Source organism: Talpa europaea, assembly GCF_964194135.1.
Source record: "Talpa europaea genome assembly, chromosome: 7".
NCBI classification, from domain to species: domain Eukaryota; kingdom Metazoa; phylum Chordata; class Mammalia; order Eulipotyphla; family Talpidae; genus Talpa; species Talpa europaea.
Window position 1 is genome coordinate 779696 of NC_140074.1, and position 25458 is coordinate 805153.

The 25458-nt window shown below is 71.9% G+C and overlaps 2 protein-coding genes and 1 long non-coding RNA gene across 3 annotated transcripts; 1 reads left to right on the plus strand and 2 right to left on the minus strand.

Annotated features, from left to right (window-relative positions):
* Positions 1 to 9187: 9187 nt before the first annotated feature.
* Positions 9188 to 13331, plus strand: DIPK1B (divergent protein kinase domain 1B; the record flags this gene model as incomplete). The annotated part of the gene is made up of 5 exons (XM_084238266.1): positions 9188 to 9250; positions 11511 to 11645; positions 11797 to 11904; positions 11986 to 12162; positions 12522 to 13331. 5 exons carry the CDS (start codon positions 9188 to 9190, stop codon positions 13329 to 13331), a joined length of 1293 nt encoding a protein of 430 aa, XP_084094392.1.
* Positions 13332 to 13686: 355 nt separating this feature from the next.
* On the minus strand, positions 13687 to 16658 carry LOC311172838. The gene is made up of 3 exons (XR_014617066.1): positions 16531 to 16658; positions 15848 to 16000; positions 13687 to 14202 (listed from the first exon to the last, which is right to left on the minus strand). It is a non-coding gene; the product is annotated as an uncharacterized lncRNA (long non-coding RNA).
* A 6435-nt stretch (positions 16659 to 23093) lies between these two features.
* On the minus strand, positions 23094 to 25295 carry MRPS2 (mitochondrial ribosomal protein S2). The gene is made up of 4 exons (XM_084236923.1): positions 25233 to 25295; positions 24990 to 25109; positions 24424 to 24553; positions 23094 to 23712 (listed from the first exon to the last, which is right to left on the minus strand). Exons 1-4 carry the CDS (start codon positions 25270 to 25272, stop codon positions 23103 to 23105), a joined length of 900 nt encoding a protein of 299 aa, XP_084093049.1. The 5' UTR covers positions 25273 to 25295; the 3' UTR covers positions 23094 to 23102.
* Positions 25296 to 25458: the final 163 nt, after the last annotated feature.

The window sequence follows — 25458 nt, forward strand, 5'->3', positions numbered from 1 at the left end:
CGCGGCAACCCCAGGGAGGCGGCCACGGAGAGGCCCCGGGGCCCAGAGCGGGAGAGAAGGGGCTGGCGCCTCGGGGCCTCTTGACCCGGGAAGAGGCAGCCCCTCTGCCAGCCGCTGAAGTGGGCTCCGGGGCCGGTGGGGCGGGCCGGCGGGGCGCGCTGGCCAGGGCTTGTGGCCCGGGCATGGGGTCTGGGCTCGGGAGCCAACAGGAGACGCCTCGAGTGTCCCAGCCCTCGCCGGGAGCCAGAGTGGGGGACAGGGGTTCCTCCTCCGGGCGGGGAGGGGCTCTGGGCTGGGAGACAGGGCGGCGAGGGCGAGGACAGCTGTCGGGGCCAGGCCCGGAGGCGCAGGAGCCGGACTGGGGCCAAGGGCCGCGGCCCCTTCTGCAGCGCCATGTGGCTGCCCGGGGGAGCCGGCGGGCGCCACCGCCAGCCTCTCACGCCCGCGACGTGTCTGCGTGCTGGGGTTCAGGCTCGCGCCCGGGGCGGGGGAGGGGGCTGCCGTGCAGAGACCCAGCACCCCGAGCCGAGGCCGGAGCCCGGGCTACCCGCTGCCTTGCTGCTCTGGGGTGGGCCCCGGGCCCCCCAGGAGCCCCGGGTCAGCCCCTGGCCCCGGTCAGGCCCTCCTCTGGGGCCCCTCTGTGGGGCATCTCTGCGGGGTCTCTCTTGCAGCCCCCCCCTCAGTGCCAGGGCCATGCTCCTGGGTGACCGCGGGTGGCTGGCACCAGGCTCTGGCGGTGCGTCCTCCTTGGCCAGGCCCCGGCTTCCTCCTCCGACCCATGGCACTGGGGAGGGGCGCAGGGACCGCAAGGGAAGGCCGCGTGCAGGACGCCAGCCCATCCGCAGCCCCTCCCTGCCGGCAGCTGACCTCTGGCCGCCTTACCCCGGGCCCAGCTGGCATCCAGACTCGCTTTGTTGCCCCAGGCCAGCGTGAAGAACTGGATGGTGCCAGAGGCCCAGCAGGCGGTCTTGCCAGGCCCCGGAGCCCACTTCAGCGGCTGGCAGAGGGGCTGCCTCTTCCCGGGTCAAGAGGCCCCGAGGCGCCAGCCCCTTCTCTCCTGCTCTCGGCCCTGGGGAGCGGGTGGCCTCTCCGTGGTGAAGCTCAGCCCCTGCCTCTGGCTGTGGGCACCAGGCTGGGCGGTGCTGCCAGGCCCCCCCACCGGCCCCCTGGAGAGCTCGGGGGCTGCTGCCCCCATGTATCTCCCGCCCCCTGCAGCCCCCCGGCCGGGATGGGGTCCGGAGGCCTCCGGGGACTCACACCCCCACTTCAGCGCGAGTCATTACTCTTCAGCAGGGTGGCCCCGTGGAGGCAGAGGGCCTTGCCCTCCGCCCCCCACGACTGCGGCCCTCCTCCGGGGCCCCTCTGCGGGGCATCTCTGCGGGGCTCCCCTGCAGCCCCCCCCCAGCGCCAGGGCCATGCTCCTGGGTGACTGCGGGTGGCTGGCACCGGGCCTCTGGCGGCCCGTCCTCCTTGGCCAGGCCAGGGCCGCGGGGAGGGCGCGGGCATGTGGGGTCCTCCCCGGCTCAGCTCCCATCATGCTGTCACCCTGGAGCCCTCTTGGTGCTGCCTCCGCCCCCCCCCCGAGCCTGCCTGCTGGCCCCCAGCCGGGGGGGAAGGACAGAGGGAGGCCCAAGGGGGGAGGACGGGGGGTGGACGGAGGGGGAGGACTGAGGGCATCTCCCCCAGAGCCCGGCAGAGGAGCCTGCAGGCTGGGGGTCCTGCCAGCTCCGGGCACCCGCAGACAGCGGGGCCCAAAGCGCTGAGCTGGGCCCGCCGCCCGCAGGAAGGGACGGGGCTCCCCCGGGGTGTCTGGGAGAAGCCCCTGGGGGGCACGCGGGCACCCGGCGCACACGTCGTGAAAGCGAGGAGCGGGCCGGGACCTGCCCCAAGCCCCTCAGCCTCGGGGCCGCCGCCAGGGCCGCCTCGGGCCGCATCTGACTGTCTGCCCGGCTCTGCCCCTCTGGGCCCGCCCCCCTCGGTTTCTCTTCCCCGGGGAAGACCCCACTCGGGGCTGGTGCCTCCGTCCCCTCGGGGCCGGCCCCGCTGTGTGTGCGCACAGGCCGCGCCCTTCAAGGGAGCCTGGACGCCCCCAGCAGCGTGTGGCAGTGGATCCGCCTGTTCTGCTCCCCACTCTGTCTCTGGGGAGCCCTCTCACCCCCACACCTCTGACCCACACCCCAACTCTTCTCCGCATACATACATAAATACAACCAAGGACACTCATGCAGCCTGGCAGGAGAGGCGAGGGCAGCCCCCAGGGAGAGGGAGCGGCACCCGGGGTCCCGGCTCAGCTGCGGGGCGGCACCGCGCACACCTAGAGCTTGTCGGCAGCACCGTGCCCGGAGCCGCCCCTTCCTGCCAGCAGACGCGGCTCTCTGCCCCTTGACCCGCGCCGCACCCTCGCCACCCAGACGCCCCCGGGACTCAGCAGAGGCGAAGGGCCCTGCCGCCTCTGGGGGAGAGGTCGGGGCTCGGCCCGCCTCCGCCGACACCGCCTGACTGCAGCTGGGCAGGTGTGGCCTCGGGGACCCGCCCCGCCCGGCCGAGCTCGCGCCCTTGACTCAGCGGCCACGGCCACGTGGGCAGCGCTGGCTCCGCCGCCCCCGGGCAGCAGGGAGGCTCAGCTCCCGAGGGGGTGAGCGGAGCTGACCAGGGGGCACTTTCGTGCCGGCCCCAAGGGACCTGCTTTCACCCAGAAAGACGACGGTCTCCCCAGCCCCGCGTGTCCCCTGGTGACCCCTGTGCCCCTGGGCTGGTCCCGGGTTCTCTGCCCTCAAGCCCCAGCAGGCGCCTGACCTCCCGACAGAGGCCGGCCCTGCCCTCTAGTGGACAGACCCTTCCGGCGGCAGAGGGCTGCAGGCTCCATCTCTGCCCAGCTGGACGCTACCCCCCCAGTGACCGCAGCCTCCCGAGGGGAGTCAGCTGCCCTCCCGGGGCGGGGACAGCGGGGCCTGGGGCCGCAGGCTCAGAGGGCTCCCCTCCATTCCCCTCTCTCCCTCGCCAGCCTTTCCTGCCCTGTCCCCCCAGCAAGCAGGCCCTGCGGGCACCCTCTGGGCAAAATCCTTGGAGACGGGCTGCCTGCCCCCGCGGCAGGCAGTGTGCCCAGGCAGGCCCTCCCAGTGGGGTCTCCCCGGGCCCTGCCGACACAGGGGCACCCACCTGGGTCACGGGCTGGCACGGATGGGGGGCTCAGTGGTCTGCTGGGGGGCTGGGCTCACCCACTTTCAACACAGCCAAAAGGGTATGCTGGACACCTGGACCGGCCTCCAGCTCTCTGGGAGTGCCCCCCAGGTGTTGTAGAGCAACCCCGGTACAAAACGGGGTGCCTGACTGTGAGTCCTCACCCGCGCGCTTAAAAGGACTTATCCACGCTCTACTGCAGGCGCACGCGGAAGGTTCATAAAAGGTTTATTGACGAGGGAAGGGGAAAGGAGGAGATGGACAGCTCCGGGAGAAAAGTGGGAGACCAAGTTTTAAATGCGTCCTACCCGATCCAGCGATCAGGAATCCCAGATGGCGCCCTGAGAGCTGGCGCGAGCCAGGAGCCGTGAAGCCGGGAGGCGAGCGACAGAGCGAGAGAGACCCCAAGGCCCGCGTGTTTGGTTTTTATACCCAACCTGGCTGCCCAACTCCACCCTCAGGTCCCAGCCTCCCTCCCTTTGGGGGTGACGGGATTTGTCTTTCCCAATGTCCTGATGGCTTTGGTCTGGAGTGGGGGTGGCGTCCACAAAGCCTGCATGGGATTAGCTCAGGACATCCCTTCCCCCTAACACAGGGACGCGGCCTGCACTGGGGTCCTTGTCCGGGGCTGCTGGTGGGGACAGCCTGCACATGGCCACCCCCGCTCGCCACACCGGTCAGGGAGCGAGCGGACGCCGCCCGGGGGGCAGCGGCAGATGACAGGATACATGGACGCGGTGCACACGTGCCCGGAAAGCCTGCCCAGGGGCCACCGCACACCCCCTGCAGGTGCCCTTCGAAGTAGGCGCAGTGGGGGCGGCAGGCGGCGAGGGGCTCCCGCGGCGGGGGCGGCCCCGGCCCACGAGCCCTGGGTGGAGGTGTGTGAGAACACAAGGAGTACAGTGCCCGAGGAGCCCCCCAGGCTGTCCCTCCCGCCCGGCCGGCAGCCCCGAGCACGCTGGGTGCTTGCTTGGGGTGGGGTCTGGGAGCGCCCGCTGGCGTAGGGAGGGCTGGGTGGAGGGAGGAGGCCGAAGGCACCGCCCAGGTGGGCTCTCCAGGCGTGGCTCCTCCTCTCACAGCGACCCCGCGGGCCTGGCACACCTCCACTGACCCCGCAGGGGCGCTCCCTCCGCTGGCATTTGACGAAGGACCGTCCACCACCAGTGGGGAGCAGGCTGCCCCTGGGGGAGGGGGACTGGTCATGCCAGCTCTTCCTCCTCCCTCTCCTCCAGCCAGGTCCAGGGAACATGCAGAGAGGGAGGGGGGCGGGGGAGGGGCCTGGCCCAGGCCTCTTGCTGACCCCACACCCTGATGCCTCCCTTCCCTTGGCTCCCTCAGATCCTGGCTGAGACTCAGCACTGGAACCCCCTCCTCCGGGAAGCCCTCCTGGGCTTCCTTCCCTGGTGCCCCCTTCCCTGTGCACACTCTGTCTGCCCTGGCGCTAGTGTCACTGTCAGCGTGTGTCTGCGGGGCTGGCAGCTAATTACACCTCTAACCCCAGCGCCTGCTGGTGCCTTCTTAGTAACAAGGAACCAAATTCCAAAAGCAAGAAGAGATTCCTGCCTGGGGCTCTGTCCAGATACCCTCTTGACTTCCCTAATCCACTGATTCTGTCTCCACTTGCACCCAGCCCAGCCCTCTAGGACTCTGCCCGGGGGCAGAGGTGGCTTGAGCTGTGAGCGCACCTGCGGAGGAGCGCACCTGCGGACCATCAGCTCAGCTCAGGGAGCTCTGAGTCACCATCCTGAAGTTCTCAGCAGGTCCCAGGGAAGGAAAGAGGGAGGGAGGCGTGTGGACGAGAGCTCATGGGGCACAGACACAGGCCTGGCCTTAGGCCTCCCCCACTGTGCCGGGCAGACGCCTGTATCGGCTCTGGGGCTCGGGGGCCGGGCAGATGTGCCAGGCAGTAAGCATGGGTGGGGGGCACCCGGCAGCTGAGGGGGCAGTGGGGTGGGCCTTCCAGAGCCTTCCCCGGGCGCACAGGAGGGCTGGCCCCTGTGTGCACATGCATGTGAGCTGGCGCCTGTGTGTGAGCGCGTATGTGCCCATGCCCGGGCTGGGGTCAGGGCGGCGGGGCGGGGCACAGGCCTCAGCCCTGGCTGCAGGAAGGCCCCGTGGAGAGCCCAGCATTAAGGGGGGCTCCTGGGGCTGTGTCCGAGGGCGAAACCAGCGTTCAGGGGGTCTGAGCAGTCCGTGAGCCCAGGAAGGGAGGCGCTGTGAGAGGGGCGGTTTCAGCCTGGCCGCCCCCACTGAGCAGGGCTGCCGAGGGGGAGGCAGCTGGTGGAGTTCCCCACAGAGGGAACAGCATTCCCAAGGCTCGGGGGCAGGAGAGAGCAGGTGCGTGCTGGGGCGGAAAGCAGGACGAGCGGGGCACGTGGTGAGGGGGTCCCTGAGCAGCCTGCAGCCCCCCGGAAGGCCGTGCCACTGGGCGGGAGGGAAGCAGGCAGGAGGGCTGAGCCCCCCAGGACACCCCACACCATCAGGGGCCCCTGGCCTGGGGCGGCCGCTCTTCGTTATCAAGGGAAGTAGCTTTTGACCTAGAAACATCCTGCAGGGACCTGCCTGTTAATGATTAAGGGGCGGGCTTGGGCTGAGCCGGGCGCTCCGGGCCCCTCTCGGAAAGAGAAAGGTCAGCGCGGGACGTCCGCGGCCACAGGCTGTGCACTGGCACCGGGTCCACAGGTCCCTGCGGAGCCAGCCCGCGCGCGCCCCGGCCAGCGGGAGACGAGGGAACACCAAGAGCAGGGCAGAGCGCCCCGGTTCTATTGAGAAAAGCAGGTCAAAGAAAAGTGGGGGCTATGGGACCCCCACCTGCAAGCGACACCCGTGGGCACGTGGGTTCCAGCTGCGGCGGCGCCCGTGGGGGAAGGGAGACCCCACGTCTGGGAAGCCGCGGGGCACGAGGCCCCCCTGGCTTCGCCGCCCACCCCGGGGCTGCCCTCGCGGAGGTGACGCGCCCGCAGCGTGATGGGCGAGGTCGGAGCGCGGAGCACACAGCGGCCTGCTCGCTGCTTCTGCTCATTCCAGAGCCTCGTCACGGCCCCAAGAGAGCCCCCCCTGCCCTGGCGGCCCCGAGGTGACCTCTGTCTCTGCAGATGGCCCCTCGCCCATCCTCCGGCCCGCCGCGCCCCGGGTGCCCCCAGCCAGCCTCGGCCCTCTGCCTCCCCCTCCTAGCTGGCCTCCCGCCTCTGTTGGGGCCCCTGGGCCCCGGAGGGGCAGCTCAGCCTCGGCAGTGGCCCCGCAGATCCTCAAGCACAAACGCCCCCAGCGCCCAGTGGACAGTGGGGGCCGAGCGCACAGGAACCCCGGCCGGTCGGGGTCAAGGTCACACGGGCGGCTGCCGCGTGTCAGCGGGAGGGAGCCGAGGGAGCAGCCTCTGTGGAGGTCACCGCAGCCCAGGTGCCGGGAGGATCCGCTGAGACCCCAAGGTCAGGCCCCGGTCTCGCGGCTCAGGCCCGGGCGGCAGGCACGCAGCGGCGTCCGGCTCCAGGTCCCAGGCCGGGTCCCCCTCGGCGGGCTGCTGTCCTCGCACGTGGGCGAGCAGCCCCCCGAGTCCTCTCCCGGGGCACCGTTCCCATCTTGGGGACCCCTCAGGCCTCAGCTAACCCTAACCACTCTCAGCGCCCCCTCCTGGCACAGTGAGGCTGGTTCAGTGGGCAACCCTCCCCCCCACAAGGCCGGCCGGCACCCCTGGGGTCCCGTGGACTGCAAGTGTGTCTCTGCAGGTGCGGCCAGTGGAGGGTCTGGACGAGACATCAGCCTGGAGTGGGAGCGCCCTAAATCCAGCATGTGAGCTTAAGAGTTGCAGGGAGGAGACACCGGGCGAAGCGGGAGGCCTCGTGGGGACTGGGCGGGGGCGGCGCTGCCAGTCGAGGGCGCGGGGCTGGAGTGGGCCATGCATGGGACCCTCCCCGGGGCCCTGTGGGGAGCTGGCCCTGCCGCGGCCTTGAACTCCGCCCTCCGCTCTCGAGAACTGAGGAGGGCACAGCCCGTGGTCTGAATCCCTGGGCCCAGCGCAGGGGCGGCAGCGCTGCTGGAGTCGTGCCCGCCGGCATAGAGCTGGGTGCTGCGACCCTCCCACGGTGCACCCCGTGAGCCAGGTGAGCACCAGGGCAGGAAGCGGGGGGTATTCGAGGCTCGAGGCCAGCGCAGACGTGGGCTGGGGGGCTGCGGCGGAGTGTGCCGTCAGCAGGGGCGAGGGGCTGGTCCTGCCAAGGGCGGAGGCCACCACTGTATTTAAACTGCCCTGTGGACTCCTCATCACTTGCTCTCCTTCCTTCTAGAACAGTCTCCCCATGGCAGATTCTTCTTCAGCCCCTGCACAAACACACTGGGGGAGTTATCTGCTGAGGGACAGGGCACCCCGACTCAGCAGCCAAGACGCTGCCAGGCCCGTGGGTGAGGAATTCGGGAGCAGCTCGGACTTGCTGCGACACGCTGTCAGATGCCAGCCCGGCCCCGGGCACCTGGAGGTGGCGGGCCGAGGATCCTGGCCGCGCCGCCTCTCACGTGGCTTCTACTGGAGGGCAACGTCCTAAATGTAAAACCCTAACACTCAGGACGACCAGAAGAAAACAAAACCACCTTTGTGACCTGTGGCTGGGCAAGATTTCTGAGCCTCATCACACACGGCCGCCGGGGAAGGCACGGTGAGTCGGAGCTCATCAGACGCGGAGCCCTGCTCTTCCCAGGCTGTGACAGAGAAAGACGAGGTGGCCTAGGGCTGAGCGTCAGCGCTGCCGCCGCTGGGCCTGGGAGCCTCCGCCAGGGGGCTACCCACACGGCGCAGCAGACCCCTCCTGTCTCCCCGCTGCCCCCTCAGCAGTGTGTTTCGGTGGATCCGCCTGTTCTGCTCCCCACTGTCTCTGGGGAGTCCTCTCACCCCCGCACCCCTGGCCTGCACCCCCGCTCTCGTCTGCATAAATAAATAAAAGCAAATCTTTAAAAAGGAGAGACGACAAGCCAGTTCGGGAGAAAGTCCAGGCAAGGCTCAAATTTGGTAACACGCTGGTGCCAGGAGATGCCCGGGGCCCGGGTGCAGCAGGGAGTCGGCACAGGACAGCGGCAGACTGGGCAGACCCTGCCCCGGGACACGGCGGACGGCGCGAGGCGGGTCCCCCTCCGCGGGCGCGTGGGTGCCGGGAACGCCGCCGAGACAGCAGGCGCCCCGCAGCAGAGCCAGAGGACCGCGGGGAGCCCCCAGCCTGCCCTGCCCGGCCAACCATTCGGTGCCGGCCTGGGCAGGGCGGCGGCTGCAGGGGCCTGAGACCACGCTGGCCCTGGCCCCGGCCCTCCCAAGGGGCCAGGAGACTCGCCCGCCCGCCCAGCTCCCCAGGCCAGCAGGGCACACGCGAGGCCGGAGAGGGGCGCAGGAGGGGCCGCGGTGGCCCAGCGCCCCGGGGAGGGCCCGGCCGGCTCCTCACGCGCGGTCCCCCGGAGGAACCTGTGACTCCTGCCGGGGCGCCGAGAGGAGTTTTCGGGCGCAGCGCCCCGGTTCAGAGAGCCGCAGGCAGCCGGGGGCCTGGGGCACCCCGCGCCCCGGACCCCACACCCCCGCCTCCCGGCCCCCAGACCCCGCCCCGGGGTCCCCCGGCTCCCGGCCGCAGCGGCGCCGGGGCGCACGGAGGCTCCAGCCCCGCGGGGGCCGCGGGCGCGCGGGGCGGGGCCTTGGCGCCCTCCCCGTCCCCGTCCGGGCCCGCCCCGGCCCTGCGCGCCCCCGCCCGCCTCCTCCGCGGGCCCCCGCCCCCGGCGCCTCCCCCGCCCCCGGCGCCTCCCCGCCCCCCCCGGCGCCCCCGCCCTCCGAGCGCCCCGCGCCCCGCGCCCCGCCCGCTCCCGGCCCTCCCGCCCCCCGCGCCCGCGGCCCCGCGCCGCGCGCCCGGAGCTGCGCGCCCTCGCCGGTGCCGGTGCGCGCGGGCGGCGGCCTGGCGGGGAGCGAGCGGCGGCCGTTCCGGGCCGGCCCGCGGGGCTGAGCCGAGCGAGCCGGGCCGGGCCGCGCACCGCCGGCACCATGCGGCGGCTGCGGCGCCTGGCGCACCTGGTGCTCCTCTGCCCCTTCTCCAAGGGCCTGCAGGTAGGGCCGGGCCCCCCTCGGGCCGCGCGGCGGCGGGGCGGGGGCGCGCGGCGGCCGGGGGCGCGAGCGCGGGGCGGGGCCGGGCCGGGGGTGGGGGTGCCCGGCTGCCGGGCGCGGGGGCTCGGGCGCGGCCCGGCGGGCAGCGTGCGGGGCGGGCGGCCGAGCCGAGCGGGGCGGGTTCCCGGGCCCCAGAAGGCCCCCGCCGCCCAGGAGCCGACCCTGCCGCCGCCCAGAGGCCACCCGAGGGGAACCGCCTCACCCCAAGCTGGGCTCTCCTGTCAGATGCTCCCGTCACCCTCCAGGGAGGGGTGTGCCCGACCCCGTGACCTTGGACAAGTCACCCTGCACCAGGCCCGTCAGCAGGGGGGGCGCGGGCACCGGGGGCTGTCGGGAGCCTGGTCACCTCCGCGGGGCGGGCAACCACCCGCCCCACCGCCGCCGCGCATCCCAGCGGGGATCAGAGGCGCCCGCCCAGCCTCTGCGGCCGTCCCGGGCCAGGACAGGCCAGGCCGGCAGGGCTGGGGCCTTCACCTGGGCCCGGCTGGCCTCAGCTCCGGGGGGGACAGGGGCGGCGCATCTCCCTGCCGCCCGGCCTGCGGCCCAGCCCTGGCCAGGGGGAGCTGAGGGTGCAGGGCCCCTGTGCCCGGCAGTGGCGGGTAAGGGTGTCGGCCTCGCCCTGGCACTGGTCCCCAGGTGGCCCTGGCACCTGGAGCCTGGGGGGGCTGGGGGGACCCTGCCTGAGAGAGGGGGCAGGACCTGGGGTCCGTGCAGGGTGGGGAGCGGGTCAGGCGCTGCTCCTGGGGAGAGAGCCGCTGCAGTCAGCCAGCCCGGGCTGAGGGCCCCGGGGCCTGGAGGGGTCTGGCTGGAGGATGGGTGGTGTGTGGGGGGCCCCACGGGCGGTCTCTCCTGTGGTCGCTGTGAAGCGGGGTCCCCTCCCCGGGCACCAGCCCTCAGGGCCCCGTGGAGGCTGAAAGCCCACCCAGAGGCCTGGTCACCGCGGCCCGGGGTGTTCTAGCAGCGGAGTCTCCCGACCTTGTCCTGCAGAGCAACACCCCGGACTGGGGAGCGCAAGCGCGCACACCCCCCGCGTCTCTGCTTTCCTGTTTTTCCTTCTGAACAAATCTGCCGGAAACAGACGTAGCGCCGGGGACCAGCAGGCCGGGCCCAGCCCGCACGCTACGCAGGGGCTGTCTCTGCAGCCAGGAGCCCCCGCCGCCCCCCACCCTAGCCCTGGGGACGTCCCACTGCGGGAGGCCAGCCGCGTGCTTGGCTCCAGGCGGCAGGGGTCCTGGTGGGAGCCAAGGCCGACCCCAGCCCCGTGACCCAGGCTAGCCCGCGCGGGAAGCACAGCCCCGGCCCCCGTGAGGGGCGCGTGGCCAAGGCGGCACGGTGGTCCACACTGGCAGTGGCCGTCCCGCTGGGGGCAGGCTGGCCACGAAGCCCCGGCTCCTGCCCTCGTGGGCCCAGGGCCCGCCCCCGCAGCTCAGACACACCCGCCAGACCCGCTCCTCGCTGAAGCCCGGGTTCTGCCACGCGCCGCCGCTCCAGAAAGTGCAGGCCAACCGGGTAACCCTGTCCCTCCGGCCGGCCCCCTGGACAGCCCCGAGACCTGGGGTGCGTCAGAGCAGGGCGGGAGGGGAGCTGGCACCCACGTGCGCCCAGGAGCTCCCGCTGTGATGCCACGGGCACCGGGCACCCTGGCAGAGGGACGGGGCTGGGCCGCCATGACCCACCCCACCTCCGCGGGCCGCGGGCGTCAGGGCCCGAGGTCTTATTTCTTCTTTCCCGTGACAAGTGACACGTCACGTCACATCACGTGTTCCCTGCCAGGTCCCGGCACAGCGGGGGGCACCAGCACTTGGGGCCACTCAGCCTCCCCGGCCTCGCCCGAGGCCGCTCCTGTCAGACACTCAGCCCCCCGGCTCCCCTCTGCCTGGCCCCCAGTCCCGAGGGCGGAGGTGTGTCCTGGGCCAGGCTGGCTGTCCCGGGGTCCCCGCGGGTTCCCGGGCGCCGGACCTTGCCTGCCCCAGCCCTGCCCCCCCGGACTTGGTGCCGCCGGGGGCCGCGGTTTGTGGCGCTGACGGTCCCCGGTGACGGCGCGAGGTGAGCACAGGCGGGAGGGAGGCTGCAAGAGCAGATGTCACCCAGCACGATACGCCTGCCCCCCTTTGAATGGCCTTTAACTGCGCGTGTGAGCGAGCCTGGGGCCGCTGGGGGGGCTGGGTCTCAGGGCGGCCCTCCTCTCGCGCCCCTCCCGCAGGGCCGGCTGCCGGGGCTCAGGGTCAAGTACGTCGTCCTGGCCTGGCTGGGCGTCTTCGCGGGCGGCTGGCTGGCCTACGTGCACTACGCGTCCTACGCGGGGCTCTGCCGCGGGCACGTCTGCCGCGTGCTCATCGTGAGTGCGGGGGCTGCGGGGGGCGCCTGCGGGCTGCGGGCCAGCCGGCAGCACTGGGGCCCGGGGCCCTGAGGGAGCCGTGCCCGAAGACGGGGGTCCCTGGGTGCGGGGCAGCCCCGGCAGGGCCGCCAGCCCGTCTCCTCCTCCGCAGTGCGACCAGTACCACAAGGGCATCATCTCGGGCCCCCTGTGCCAGGACCTGTGCAGCCTGCACCGGGTGGAGTGGAGGACCTGCCTCTCCTCGGACCCAGGCCAGCAGGTAAGCCGGAGGGCGGGTGGCCGGCCCCCTCCCTGCCTGGGGCCCGGGGGTGTGCACGCAGCGTCCCGTGGCCCTGTCCAGGTGTACAGCGGGCTCTGGCAGGGCAAGGAGGTGACCATCAAGTGCGGCATCGAGGAGAGCCTGCAGGCCAGGGCCGGGCCGGACGCGGCCCCCCGGCGGGAGCTGGTGCTGTTTGACAAGCCCACCCGGGGCACCTCCATCAAGGAGTTCCGGGAGATGACGCTCAGCTTCCTCAAGGTCAGCCCCGTGGCGGGCGCCCTGCACAGGCGCGGGCGGGAGGCGCCGCTCCAGGGTGGGCGGCCCAGGGTCCCAGCGGACCCTGCCAGGGAGGCCCCCTGGGCACGGAGGCCCTGGTGCCTGGGGGCAGCGTGCAGCGGAGCAAGCTGGGTGGGGCAAGGGCCACCAAGCCCGGGGGGCAGCAGGTGGCTGGTCAGGGCGCGCTTCCAGGGGGCGTCCCCCTTCCGGGTGGGCCGCGCCGGGCGAGGGTGTCCGGGGTCTCGCGCTCAGGCTGCCCGCCAGCCCCGCAGCGCCCGGCCGCGTCCAGGTGGGCTCCCGCGCCGCTGACCTCGGTTTCCCTCTTGGGTCCCAAACGCCAGGCGAACCTGGGGGACCTGCCCTCGCTGCCCGCGCTGGTGGGCCAGGTGCTGCTCCTGGCGGACTTCAACAAGGACAGCCGGCTGTCGCTGGCCGAGGCCAAGTCGGTGTGGGCGCTGCTGCAGCGCAACGAGTTCCTGCTGCTGCTGTCGCTGCGGGAGGGCCACGCCGCCCGGCTGCTGGGCTACTGCGGGGACCTGTACGTCACGGAGGGCGCCCCGCTCGGCGCCTGGCCCGCGGCCGCGCTCCCGCCCCTGCTGCGCCCGCTGCTGCCGCCCGCCCTGGCCCGGGTGCTGGCGCGCTGGCTGGGGCCCGCGTGGCCCTGGCGCGCCAAGATCGCCATCGGGCTGCTGGAGTTCGTGGAGGAGCTCTTCCACGGCGCCCACGGGACCTTCTACATGTGCGAGACCACGCTGGCCAACGTGGGCCACACGGCGCGCTACGACTTCAGGATGGCCGACCTGCAGCAGGTGGTGCCCGCGGCCGCCGTGCGCCGCTTCCTGCGGGGCCGCCGCTGCGAGGGCCCCGCTGACTGCACCTACGGCCGCGACTGCCGCGCGCCCTGCGACCAGCTGCTGCGGCAGTGCAAGGGCGAGCTGCTGCGGCCCAACCTGGCCAAGGTGTGCGAGTTGCTGCGCGACTACCTGCTGCCCGGCGCGCCCGCCGACCTGCGGGAGGAGCTGGGCCGGCAGCTGCGCACCTGCAGCACCCTGAGCGGGCTGGCCAGCCAGGTGGAGGCGCACCACTCGCTGGTGCTGAGCCACCTCAAGACGCTGCTCTGGAAGCGGATCTCCAGCACCAAGTATTCCTGAGGCCGGTCTGGCCCGGGGCTGTGCCGGGGCTGTCCCAGAACCGCCCTGGGGGCCAGGGCTGCAGGGACCAGCAGGATGAGGCCGAGAGCCCCGCCCTGGTCCGTGGAACTGGTGTAAATAGCGTGTAGGCGAGGGCTCCGCCCCAGCAGGGCCGCGTGGGCCTCCTGCAGCAGCCCTCAGGGCTCGGGCGGAGGCGGGGTCTTCCCTGGGCTGGGGGAGCTTGGGCCCCCGAAGCTTGGGTTCCTAGGTCAGGGCAGCTTCCAGAGCCGGGGGCGGAGGGCAGGGCGACACCCTGCTGTAAGCAGCGCCTCCCCCGCATTAAAGCTTCCCACCCAGCTGGCACCCAGCAGCCTGTCCAGGGACAGTTTTTAACACCCGGTCGTGATGAAACGCCGGAGGCAAGCGGCCTGGTGCTCCTGCTCCCCACTTTCCGCAGCCCAAGGAAAAGACAAGACGCGGCTCACCCAAGACCCCTTTATTCAAGTTTTGCCAACACAGAAGCGCCAGCCTTGAAACTTCTTCCCACAAACCCCTCAGCACGTCCTTATACCCCACCTCCGCACAGCCCCCCCCACCCGCCGGGGGTCCAATCAGCCAGCCACCCCCCAGGGCCAGGGGAGAGCATCAGCCAGCCCACTCCACGTGTCCACCCTGGGAGTTCCCAGGCCAGGGCGCGGGTCTCCTCGTCCCCACTGCGGGGCACCTTCCGAGCCCTTTCTTCAGGAGCGCCTGGGCAGACAGCTTTGCTCCCCAGGGACTGTGTGCTCTGGCGGGGGGTCCCCACAGGCGGGCAGCCACCCAGCCCCATGACGCCGGTGCAGCTGCTCCCAGGAAGAGGCTGGTGGCCTCCGGACGCGGTGCAGCAGGGTCTCTGGAATGCAAAGACAGGGCCAGTCGAGGCAGCCTCAGCACCCCCCACATCCTGCTTAACCACCCCTTTCCTGGTGGAATTCACCCCAAAACCACTCAGCCAGCCTCACAACCCCCATCCATCTTTTGCCCAGCCTGGCTCGCCCGGAGCACCCAGGACCTTCGCTGAGCCGGAGCCTGGCTCCTAGCGGGCTGTCATCCAGCCCCCTGCCACCCTGCAGGTGAGCCACGGGCAGCTGGGCCTGGAAGGGGCCCGAGAGCTGGGACCTGGGGGCTGCCACCCTTGTATGAGGGAGTCAGCACCTTGCCCTGCCCCCCACCCCAAGTTCATGAGGCCATGAATTTGGTGGTTAATACACCCAGGGCACGGGCAACTGTAACTGGAACCGCACCCCCACCCCCACCAAATCACCCACCTCCCAAACCCCCTGGCTTTGCGAGTGGCCTACCCAGGCTTCCCTCCGCACCCACCCCTCACTGTCACCTTTCATCCCAACCCTGGGCGGAGTCTGCACCTGGAAGATGCACAGACTGAGGCAACTACACATACCCCACAATCCTTTTAAGGGCAGCAGGGTGGTAAGCACAGCCTCCCCAAAGGTCTGGGGGCCCGGGCAACCCTCCAGCTCCTGCGGGCAGTGACCTCAACTCCCAGGCTCACCTTCCTTTCCTGGGAGGTGTAAACAGCCCAGGCTGGTGTCCCACCCATGTCCAGGGCAGGGGCCTTGCGTGGGGGGACGGCCCATGCCCCTCCTGGACCCCGGGGCTGAGGATGACAGCGGAAGGGACGCTGACCCAAACTTCAGAGACCACTGGAGCCTCCAAACTGTATTCAAGATGGGTTTTTTCTGGCCCCAGAGCAGGGTTGTCAAGTCTCAGTGCCAGACTCTAGTTCCACGAGTTGTGGGGCCACCTGTGCGGCAGCACCCCATTCCTGCCCCTCTCACCCAGCCATTGCCCTGGGAGCAGCGCTACAGCGCTGGGCAGCCTGCCGAGGTTCCAGGCATCTCCCGCAACCCTCCCCTGGTGTGCACAGCTGGTCTGACTGAGGCGGAGGCCCAGCTTGCTGCATGGAGCCGGAGCAGTGTCAGGCCACGAGCCATTCCCAGCGCCCACTGTTCTAAGCACTGAGTGTAGAAAGAGCCACTTTCTCTTTGCCCCGTTGTGCAGGCACAGCAGAGCCACTGGGTCTGGGTGCCCCAGGTCCCACATCACAGGGCACAGCCCCACCCACCCGGTCTTCGCCTTCTCCCTGGGGGTGGCCAGGCAGGCAGATGCCTGGGTGAGCTGCAGCCAACCTGTGGGCTGTGGCAGAGGGAGCAGGTCTGCAGGGCTGGAGAGTGGCCACAGGGCACCTTTCCACAGCTCTTGAGACCCCAGAGGGAGCGCCCAGAGGAGACTCGAGGACTCAGAAGGCCTCCACCAGCACCAGGCAGCTCCTGCCCTCCCTGAGCTCACAAGGCAGAGATTAAGGCGCAGAAAGAAATGCTCTGGGGCTAAAACCAACCAGCGAGCGGCCTGTGAGCCGGCCGAACCGCAGGCCAGTTTCTGCCGCCAGCTCGTAGTGTGTCCCGAGGAGCGGGAAGCCGGCCTCTCCAGCCACGGATGCTTTGCAGCGTTTTCATCCCTCAAACCACCGGACTTACGTCGGGCTGTTGGACGATGTCCCCCAACACACAGCTGTCGGGCAGGCGCACCCCTTGGCGATCGCGCGCGACGCCGACTCACCCTCCGGCTCCGCGGGCAGCAGCTTCCACCTGCCGAGTTCAGGGCGACCTCGCCGGGAGGCCGGGCGGCACCTAGGAGAGACCCGGGGGCGTCAGGGCTGCCCGGGGCCAGCGGCCGCGCGGGCACCCGCGAGTGTCCGGCTACCAATCACCCGGCGGCCCACCCGGGCGCCGGCGGAGACCAGCCGCTGCTGTCCAGCCTGACGACGCACGCGCCGCACGGCAGCCCCGCCCGCCGGCAACGCCTCCAGGGGCCGCGCGCCCCGCCCCCCCGCCCCGCCCCGGCCTCGGCCCCCGCCCCGCCCCGCCCCGGCCCCCGCCCCGGCCTCGGCCCCCGCCCGGTCTCGGCCCCCGCCCCGCCCCGGCCCCCCCGCCCCGCCCCGGCCCCCCCGCCCCGCCCCGGCCCCGGCCTCGGCCCCCACCCCGGCCCCGGCTCCCGCCCCGGCCTCGGCCCCCGTCCCGGCCCCCCTACTCCGCCCCGGCCCCGGCCCCCGCCCCGGCCCCCGCCCCGGCCCCCCGCCCCGCCCCGGCCCCCGCCCCGGCCTCGGCCCCCGTCCCGGCCCCCGCCCCGCCGGCCGCTCCCGGAGCCGCAGACCCCGCACCTCGCGGGTCCCGCGCCTCCGCCGCTGCCCACGGGGGACGGTCACCCGCCCGGCGGGAGCCGGCGCCGGCAGCCGCCCCTCCGCCGCGCCAGCCCGGGAGGCCGCGGCCACTCGGCCGCCATCGCCGCCGGAAGGGACGCGCGTGCGCGCGAGGCGCCCTTTATAGCGCGTACGGCGGCCCGCGAGGGCCACGCCCGCCGCCCGCCCGCCCGCCGCAGCGCCCTCTAGCGGAGCCGCCCCGCCCGCCCGCGCCCCCGTCTCTGCCCGTGCGTCCCCGGGCGCCCGCGGCCGTCCCCCCCCTCCGCCGCCGAGGCGGCTGAGGACTTGGGCGCAAGGCTCTTCCCAACTGCAGACGCCAGGGGACCTGGGGACCGGGCGGCGCCCACAGGCCACCCCCATGCACACGTGGCACACACCATGGACCCCAGCGACCCCCCAGGGCTGGTCCCGAGGGCCCCTGGGCCCTGCCACCTGCTCTGGGACCCCCACCTCTGCCAGGGCCCTGGAAGAGTTCCGCGGGCTCGCCGTGCCCCGGGGGGCAGAGAACAGAGCCGGGGGTCCCGTCTCCAGAGAGCACACCCCAAGGTCCAGCCGGGGCCCAGGGTCCTCCTCAGAGGAGGAGCCCGCTCAGAAGGGACTGGCCTCTGAACCTCAGGACCCCACTGTGGGTCACCCTCCGGCTGCACTCAGTGGGGCGGGACTTTGCTGTGTCCGGGTCCCTCCCCGGGGTGGGGTCTGCTGTCCCTGTGGCTGCAGGTGAGGACACCCCCCTGCCACCCCCGCCTCTGGGTGGAGGAGTAGGGCCTGACCAGCCACCTCGCCTGCAGGTGAAGGCCGACCCCACCACACTGCTGCCCCCCAGCTCTGGAGGGACACGGCTGTGATGATTGACAGCAGGGCTCACCTGTCCTGGGGGCGGGGGCAGGCGCACCTGTATGGGCGTTGACACCAGGAGACAAACGTGACGCTCATTTGTTATGAGCTGATGAGTTTTCTCCTGGTTGACGGTAAGGCTGGGGCTCGCGGTGTGGGGGCAGGTGCACTGTGGGTTCAGAAAACCAATAATGGGGGCCTCCCTGGTGGTGCAAGGGGTTAAGCGTGGGCACTGTGAAGCTGTCCATAGCCTCTGCGGCAGCACGAGTGCGATCCCCAGGCAGGGAGGTGACCCCCAGGGCACAGCAGACCTCTCCTGTCTCCCCGCTGCTCCCCTCAGCAGTGGATTTCGGTCCTTCTGCCTGTTCTGTTCCCTGCTCTGTCTCTGGTGAGTCCTCTCACCCCCACCCCCACACCTCTGGCCTGCACCCCAGCTCCTGTATGCATAAATAAATAAATCTTTAAAAAAAAAAAGAAGAAGAATATAAACCGACAACGGAGCCGGTGCAGACCTGCCAGGCGCTGAGGCTGCAGCAGAGCCTTGAGCAGATGTGGCCGCAGGAAGCGGGCGGGGCCGGCAGCTCTCCCTCCTCCTGGCACGCCCTCTGGCCTCCCTCTCAATCTCCCTCATCTCTGACAATCGCTCTGGGCGCCGCACCTGCAGGTGCTCGCCCGCTGCTCGGCGCAGGTGTCGGCTATCGCAGGTGCACGCCCCACGCTCACGTCTCTCGGCCCCGTGCCCTGCGTGCCGTGTGCTCGCGCCTCTTGCACCGACAGGCACGGTGGGTGGGCAGTGAAAACTGGCAGGCTAGCCAGGCGGCAGGTGCGGCCATGGAGGCCGGCGGGAGAGCAGGCCAAAGCCCAAGCCCCTGCGCTTCCCTCCGAGCCCCCGCGCTTGCCCGGCAGGGTGGTTTCCTGGGGCGCTTCTGGCCTTGAGGGCGGGGGCTCGCCACCTGCAACAGCCTGTTGGGTTTCTGCGCCGGGGAAAGGACAAGGTCCTCGTATTTTACCCGGTGCAGGAAACGAGGCCTCCAGCCTTGCTCTGTGTGTAAGCGACGCGCGGCTGACGACCTTCGGACCGTGCTGAGGCCCACGGCAGACGCAGCTTCCGCTGACGAAGACCGAGTCTCGCCGTCTCCACAGCCCACGCGGGAGGGCGGGTTCCGGGGCGCCCCATGAGAGGCCGTGCAGTCCCCTTGGCCTCCAGCTCCTCTCGGGCCTTGTTTCCTCGCCCGTGAAAGGCGCCGGGAGCAGCGGCCCCCCAGCAGGCCTGGGGCAGGTGCGGGCCTCCCTCCCACCGCCAAGGGAAACAGCCAGCGAGGGCGGAGGGCTGTGCGGGCGGGTTCCCGGCGGGCACGCAAGGACAGGTACCCTTGCCTGCCCAGCTGTGGGAACGGCGCCTGGCACAGCCTGCGGGGCCCTGGGGGGCTCCGCCTGAGGCTCCGCCTCCACTCTGTCCAGGCTGGTGCTGACCGCCTGCCGCCCGCTTGCGCCAGGAGAGCTGGGCCGGGCCTCTCTTGGGCTCCCAGCGGCGCCCACGTCGGGACAGGACAGACGCCAGATGCAAATGCCTGGTGAGCTGGACGTCCAGGGCCTTAAACACGAGCACAGAGGCTCCGGGCTGCAGCTGGCCAGAGAGCCGGCCAGCGGGGGAGGAGGGAGGAGCTGGCGCGGGCACGTGTGTATATTTGCGTGTGTGCGTGAGTGTGCACACGCACGCGCTCTGTGCACACACACGTACACGTGGGGTGGGCTTGGTCTGAGTGCACCAACGTGTGCTCAAAAGGATGGTGTGGTCAACCCTGCAGGCGGGGCTGGCCGGTGAGCTCAGGTGGCTCCGATGCTGTCCCGGGGATCATCTCAGGGACTCCAGGCTCTGCTCCTCAGCCTGGCTGCTGCTGGGGCCCCCACGAGACCAATGCACCCCCCGGAAGCCCCGCACGCTGTCCCTGTCACCCAGTCTGCAGGGCCACACACAGCACACAGAGCAGCGGCTGGTCACGGGCAACTGCAGGCCACAGTGTCTGTGAGAGCCAGTCTTGGAGAGGATTTTATTCTTTGGTGCTTGTCGGGCCTGGGAGCCACGGAGCCGTCAGCCTCGGCCCCGGAGATGCAGTTGGGAGTGGCGCCCCGAGACGTGCATGCACAGTGGGGCTGTCCCGCGCAGCTTGTCCACGGTGGGACGTGACAGCAGGCCCGGGAGGTCGGAGAGAAAGGACACACACTGCAGTCTAGGGGAACTTCCTGGAGGGGGTGCTGGGGCAGGTCTTCTCTGGAAGGCAGCGGGACGTGGTCTGTTGTGGGAAAGACCCACAGAGGGGCAGACGTGTCGGTGACCTCCTGTCCGGCGGCGCCAGCTCCAGCTTCCGCGTGTCACTCAAGGCAGCTCCCGAGCTTCAGCAGAGCCTCTGTCTGCACCAAAGCTCTCACCACCTTCCGTGCCAGATCGTCACCAGCCCTAGAGCAAAACCTGGCTTCAGAGCCACTGCTTCACCTGCCTGACAGACGGCTGGAAGGCCAGCGTGGAGCTGGGGCCAACTCCAGCGTGGCTCCTGCAAGCCCCAGACTGGTGCCAGCTCAGCACGGAGGCTGCCGTGCAATGCGGGCCAGCTCTGGCGCCAGGTCCGTCAGCTCCAGAGCTTGAGGGCTCCTCCGTTGGTTCGCGTGAGGGGCCCGGAACCACGGGCGGGCCTGGAGCCTGCTCTGGAGCCTGCTCCAGCGCCAGCTCTGCCAGCTCCGGGGAGAGCAATTTCTGGGCCAGCTCGCCCACCGACGTGTTTGCCCGGCAGCTCCGGCGGCCCTTCAGGTTGAAACAGAGGCGTGGGGGAGTGGCAGGCAGCCTCAGTGTGCTCACCGCAGCCCTGACAGCCCCGCACTGGTGTTGGAAGCTTCTCAGCCGCAGCGCGCGCTCCTGCCTGCAGAGGCCCCGTGCCGGGGCCACCCGCGGGTCCCGAGCCGGGCGGCCAGCAACGGGGTTGGGGCAGCGCTGTCTTTGGCCTGAGCCCGCCCAGCGCCCGCTCCAGCACCAGCTCGGGGCGCGGCCCCCGCGGTCAGCATCGTGGGGACCAGCATGGGGGTCCTGTCGGGCCCTCCGTCACCTCCACCCCTCCCCTCACTGCGCTCTCACCCCTGGGGATTTTGAACCCCCAGTTTCCCAAATAAGGCCTCAGGGGGATAGGAGGCCTCTGAGGTTGGAAACGGTGGCCAGACCTTAGCCTCAGTCCTGGAGCCTAACAGGTCAGCGGGGTGAGCGTGGAGAGCAGGAAAGGGCACAGGCGCAAGCGGGGCCTCTGCCTAAATCCTGGTGCGGGGCCGACAGAGCGGAGGACGAGGAGGACTGACTGGCCAGCGGCCCCCTGGGGCAGTGAGGTTCGGGAGAGCTGGGCCCCGGCACCCTCGCCCGCGCCTCCCGAGCCCACCCCCAGGACAGCCTCTGCCAGAATCGCCTGCACCTGCGCTGCGGGGTCGGGGCCTGGGGGCCGGGCTCTGAGCTGCTGCTGGAGGCGCTGCCGGCCGGGTGGAGGCACCTGGTAGGGCTCGGGCCTGAGCTCTGTTGCTGCTTCTGCAGCCGGACCAGCTCTTGGGGTGGCATGGGGGCTGCTGCTGGCACCACGGCTGGGCCCTGAGTTGCCCACAGAAATGGGAGCATTTCCGTGAGAGGAGCCAGAACAACGCGCCCGCCCCCATGGCCTGTCAGCCACCGACCCTCCCGCCGCCTGCTACAGCCAGAGCCACCGGCGTCTCTGCTACAGCCCGCCTGAGGGGGTCTGAGAATCGAGTTTGCTCCTGGTGCAGCACCAGCCTGGGGGGCTCCTGCCCTGGCCCCCACCCACTGCCCCGGGCCCCGCCTCCGTGGGCCCCAGGTCCTCCATCCGTGTGGGAGAAGGTGGACACGACACTGCAGGTTGGAGCGGAGCACGCTCAACAGGACACAGGGTGGTGGGCAGTGGCTGCCACAGCCCTGGCCTCTCCTCCCTGGACCAGGGGGCCGTGAGGGGGCTGGGCTCCTGGGCCCCTCCTCAAAACCCTGAGAGGTCAGCCTGCCCCCATGAGGTTGTCCAGGCAGGGGCTGCCAAGCCTCCCTGGGAGGGTGCCCTCCAAGGCCTCCACCCGCTGTCATCCTGAGGGAAGTGGCCGCTCCTGCCTGCCTGGCCCTGCCCAATGGGGGAGCCCCCCCGCCCCTCATGTCCTGGCCCCCATCAGTGTGGGTGGAGGTCCCCTCAGGTGGCCGAGCTCCGACCCCTCCCCTCCTGCAGGGGCCCCAGAACGCATGGAGGGGGTGCTGCCGCTGACCCCCCTCACTCCAAGTTCACTCAAAGCCCCCCCCTCCTGGGCCTGCAGGGCGGGCGCTGTCTGTCTAGAGGAGCTCTGACGCGCCCCACTCACCTGCATGGCAGCTGGACGCCGGGTTGGGGCTGCCCCACTTGGGGATTCTAGAAGCGCCTGCCTAGAAGCGCCTGCACGGACACCTGTGCCACCTGGGCCCCTCCCCTGCCCAGCCAGCGGCCAGGGCTCCCTGGCCTGGCCGCACCCCCAGCGGCTGCTCCCCACGCGTGGGAGCCAGGCTTAGCCACAGCTACGGGAGGCTCGCAAGACCAGCGCAGCCCGGCCAGCCAGGCGGGCCCAGGTCACCTTCGTGTCCCAGGCACTGACCGAGCCCAGCAAGGGGTGCGGGTCACCTTTTCAACAGCAGGTCCAGGGCCTGCTGGGTGGGGTGAGGGCGCTGCCCTGGAAGGCGGGGCACCCCCAGCCTCTCACAGGCAGGTCTCATTTTCAGCAAAGGAGGGACAGTCCAGAAAGCAGCCCAGGAGCCGCGTGTCCTGGGTGCAGCACGGCTGAGGAGTCAGCCGTCTCCTGGTGCCCGGGGGATCCTGTGCAGGAGCGGACTCTCCCCCAGGGGACCCATCTCCAGCTGGCCGGCCTCTTAGCGGTGGCTGGGCTGTGACCATCCTTGGCCGGGGGAGGCCTGTCCAGTTAGCAGCACTGGGCATTTCTACACTGACCTCTGATTTCAACAAACTCCCAGAGTTCCAAGTGATGGGAGAGTCAGGCGGCCTGTGGGGAACCCATGTGCTCCCGTCTGTGCGCGTGGACATCGGTCCCTAGGGCGGCACTGCTGAGGCCCGGCGAAGTGGCTCAGCTCCTGCGCCTCGCGAGGGGCTCCAGCGCCTGCCCCTTAGGCTGGCACCCCGTCCGGGCCTCGCCAGGCCCTGCTACTGGACGTGCCCAGCACAGGTTCCTGGCAGGGGGTGCTCAGGGACACCAGAGGGCCCCACAATAGCATCACACCCGGGAACAGCCCCGGGTCTTCCTCTCGTGGGCGGACCCTGCCCTCTGTCCCACCAGCCAGCGCGTGGTCGCCAGGCCTGAGCCCCACCCACGTGCCTGTGAGGGGCACCCCTCCCGGAGAACCCCAGGTGTCCAACATGCAGAGGGCTCTGCTGGGACCAGGCTGAGGGCTGGCCCTGCGCCCGGCCAGAGACCAGCTCCGGAGCAGACACCTGGGCGGAGACCTCGCGCACGGGCCCAGGCCAGGCTCCCCGGCGCAGGGACGAGGGGCGGTTGTGTGAGCAGGCGCTCACCGCAGCCTCCCTGGCCTCGCCCTTGGGCTGTGCATCTGAGGACACGGGCGGCGGGTGCCCAGATGCCCCGTGGAGGGGGAGGGAGGGCGCCCCGGCTCGAGAACAGTTTGGCGGCTTTTATTTGGCAGGAGGGCGGGCACCTCCCGGGGAGCGCTCCTGGGCCCACGGGGCTCCCGGGGGGCTGGGGTCCTGGGGCGCCTGGGCCTGCAGCCGGCACAGCGCATCCACCTGCCTCCGCTTCTCCTTGGCGCGGGTGATGGCGGCGCGGAAGAGGCCACAGAAGAGCTGCACGGAGGGGGGCGAGTCGTCGTTGCCGGGCACGGGGTAGGTGATGAGGCAGGGATTGCAGTTGGTGTCCACGATGCCCACCGTGGGGATGTTCATCTTGGCCGCGTCCCTCACGGCCACGTGGGGCTCGAAGACGTTGTTGAGCGTGTGCAGGAAGATGATGAGGTCGGGCAGGCGGACCCCGGGCCCCAGGAGGAGGGGGGCGTTGGTCAGCAGGCCGCCCTTGAAGTAGCGGGTGTGGGCGTACTCGCCGCAGTCCCGGGCCGTGTTCTCGATCAGGTGGGTGAACTGCCGCTGGCGCCCCACCAGCAGGATGATGCCCTTGCGGTAGGCCACGTGTGCCGTGACGTTCAGGGCCAGCTGCAGGTGGGCGGCCGTCTGGTCCAGGTCGATGATGTCCTGGCCCAGGCGGCTCCCGAAGATGTAGGGCTCCATAAACCTGCGGGGCGCCCCGGAGGCGGTGTGAACGGGGCTCCACGGCCTCCTGGTCCAGACCCACAGCACCCTGGGGCAGGGGCGCCCCCCCAGGCGGTGTGCTGGCCCCCAGCGTGAGGACCCCGAGCAGTGGACGAGCCATGATGGTCAGGGGCCGGATCGGCCACCTACAAGCCTCCGGCAGTGGCTTCAGCCCTCTGAGCGCCCACCTCTTCCCACAGGCACCCCCAGAGCTAGCCTGCGTGGATGGCGGACGCCCAGACAGGCCAGAGGCTCCCTGGCTGGTGCTGGGTTAGCGGCGGCTTCTGTCTGGACTGTGGTCATCACCACAGCCTCCGAGCCCTGACCGCGCGAATTCTCTGAACCCACGGTGGACCGCAGGCCTCCAAACTGACCCAGTGCCCGCGCCCAGGCTCCTAGGCTTGCCCCCCAACATGCAGCGGCGGAGGGGGTCCCCCTCACAGGTCCATGATCACAATGTCCTCCACCTCGGTCACCTCAGGAAAGGGCAGCAACACCCCCAAGGTCCCCTGGGTGGAGGTGGGGGGGCACCTGCCCCTCCTGCCTCTCCACCGCTGACCAGACCTGGGCCCCGCTTTGCCTCATCACCCCGGGAGGCGGCCTGGCCCGCCCCTGCCCCCGGCCCCAGGCCGCCGCCTCCTGCCCGCCCCGCCCCGCAGCGGCCTCCCCCGCGGCCCGCCCACCTGTGCCCGACCTGTGCCGGCAGCCGGCCTTGTGGCCCAGGTGCACGCGGGCGTCGAAGAGGCTCCGCAGCGAGAACAGCTCCCTCAGGTTGAAGAAGTCCGCGTGCCGCAGGGGCTCGCCCAGGACCCTGGCGCCGAGACCTGGCGGGGGGGGGGGGTGCGGTCGCCGCCGGCTCTTCCCCGGCCCGCCCGGCCCCAGCCCTGGGGTCCTCCCCGGAAAGGGGGGGCCCAGCGGGTTTCCGAGGCGCCTCGGGTACCGGCCAGGGGTCCCCACGAGCCGAGGGGGGCTCGGTGCCCGGGTCCCGCCCCAGGAGCGCGCGCGCTCACTCCCCGGCGCGGGAAGGAGGTGCAGCCCCGGGCGCCCCGCGCCCGGACCCCGCGCCCCGCGCCCGGCCCCCCGCGCCCCGCGCCCGGCCCCCCGCGCCCGGCCCCCCGCGCCCGGCCCCCCGCGCCCCGCGCCCGGCCCCCCGCGCCTCGCGCCCGGCTCCCCGAATCCCGCGCCCAGCCCCCAGCGCCCCGCGCCCGGCCCCCCGCGCCCCGCGCCCGGCCCCCGCCTCGGGGACCCCGCCGGCCTCACCGCTGCTGGCCTCGGGCTCGCTGACCGCCGGGGCCGCGGCGCTCCCGCGCGTCCTGCTGGTCCCGCCGGCCGGGCTCGCGCTCGGGCCGATCAGCGGCCGCCGCCACGCGGGCCGGACGCCTGCGGACAGGACGGGACGGGACGGGGGGCTCGGGCGCGCTCCCGGCCCGGCCCCCCGCCCGCCCCCCGCGCCCGCCCCCGCGCGCCCCCCGCGCGCCCCCCGCGCGCCCCCCGCGCGCTCACCCGCGCCGAGCAGCCGGGGCAGCCGCGGGCCGGGCGCCATGGCGGACGCGGCGGGCACGGGCGCTCGGGACGGCGGCTGCTCCCCGGCCCGCCCCGCCGCAGCGCCGCCCGCAGGCCCGGAGGACCCACCGCGCCCGCCCCGCCCCGCCCCGCCCCGCGCGCCCGCTCCGCCCCCCGCGCCCCCGCCCCGCCCCCCGCGCCCCCCTCGCCCCGGCGCCCCCGCCCC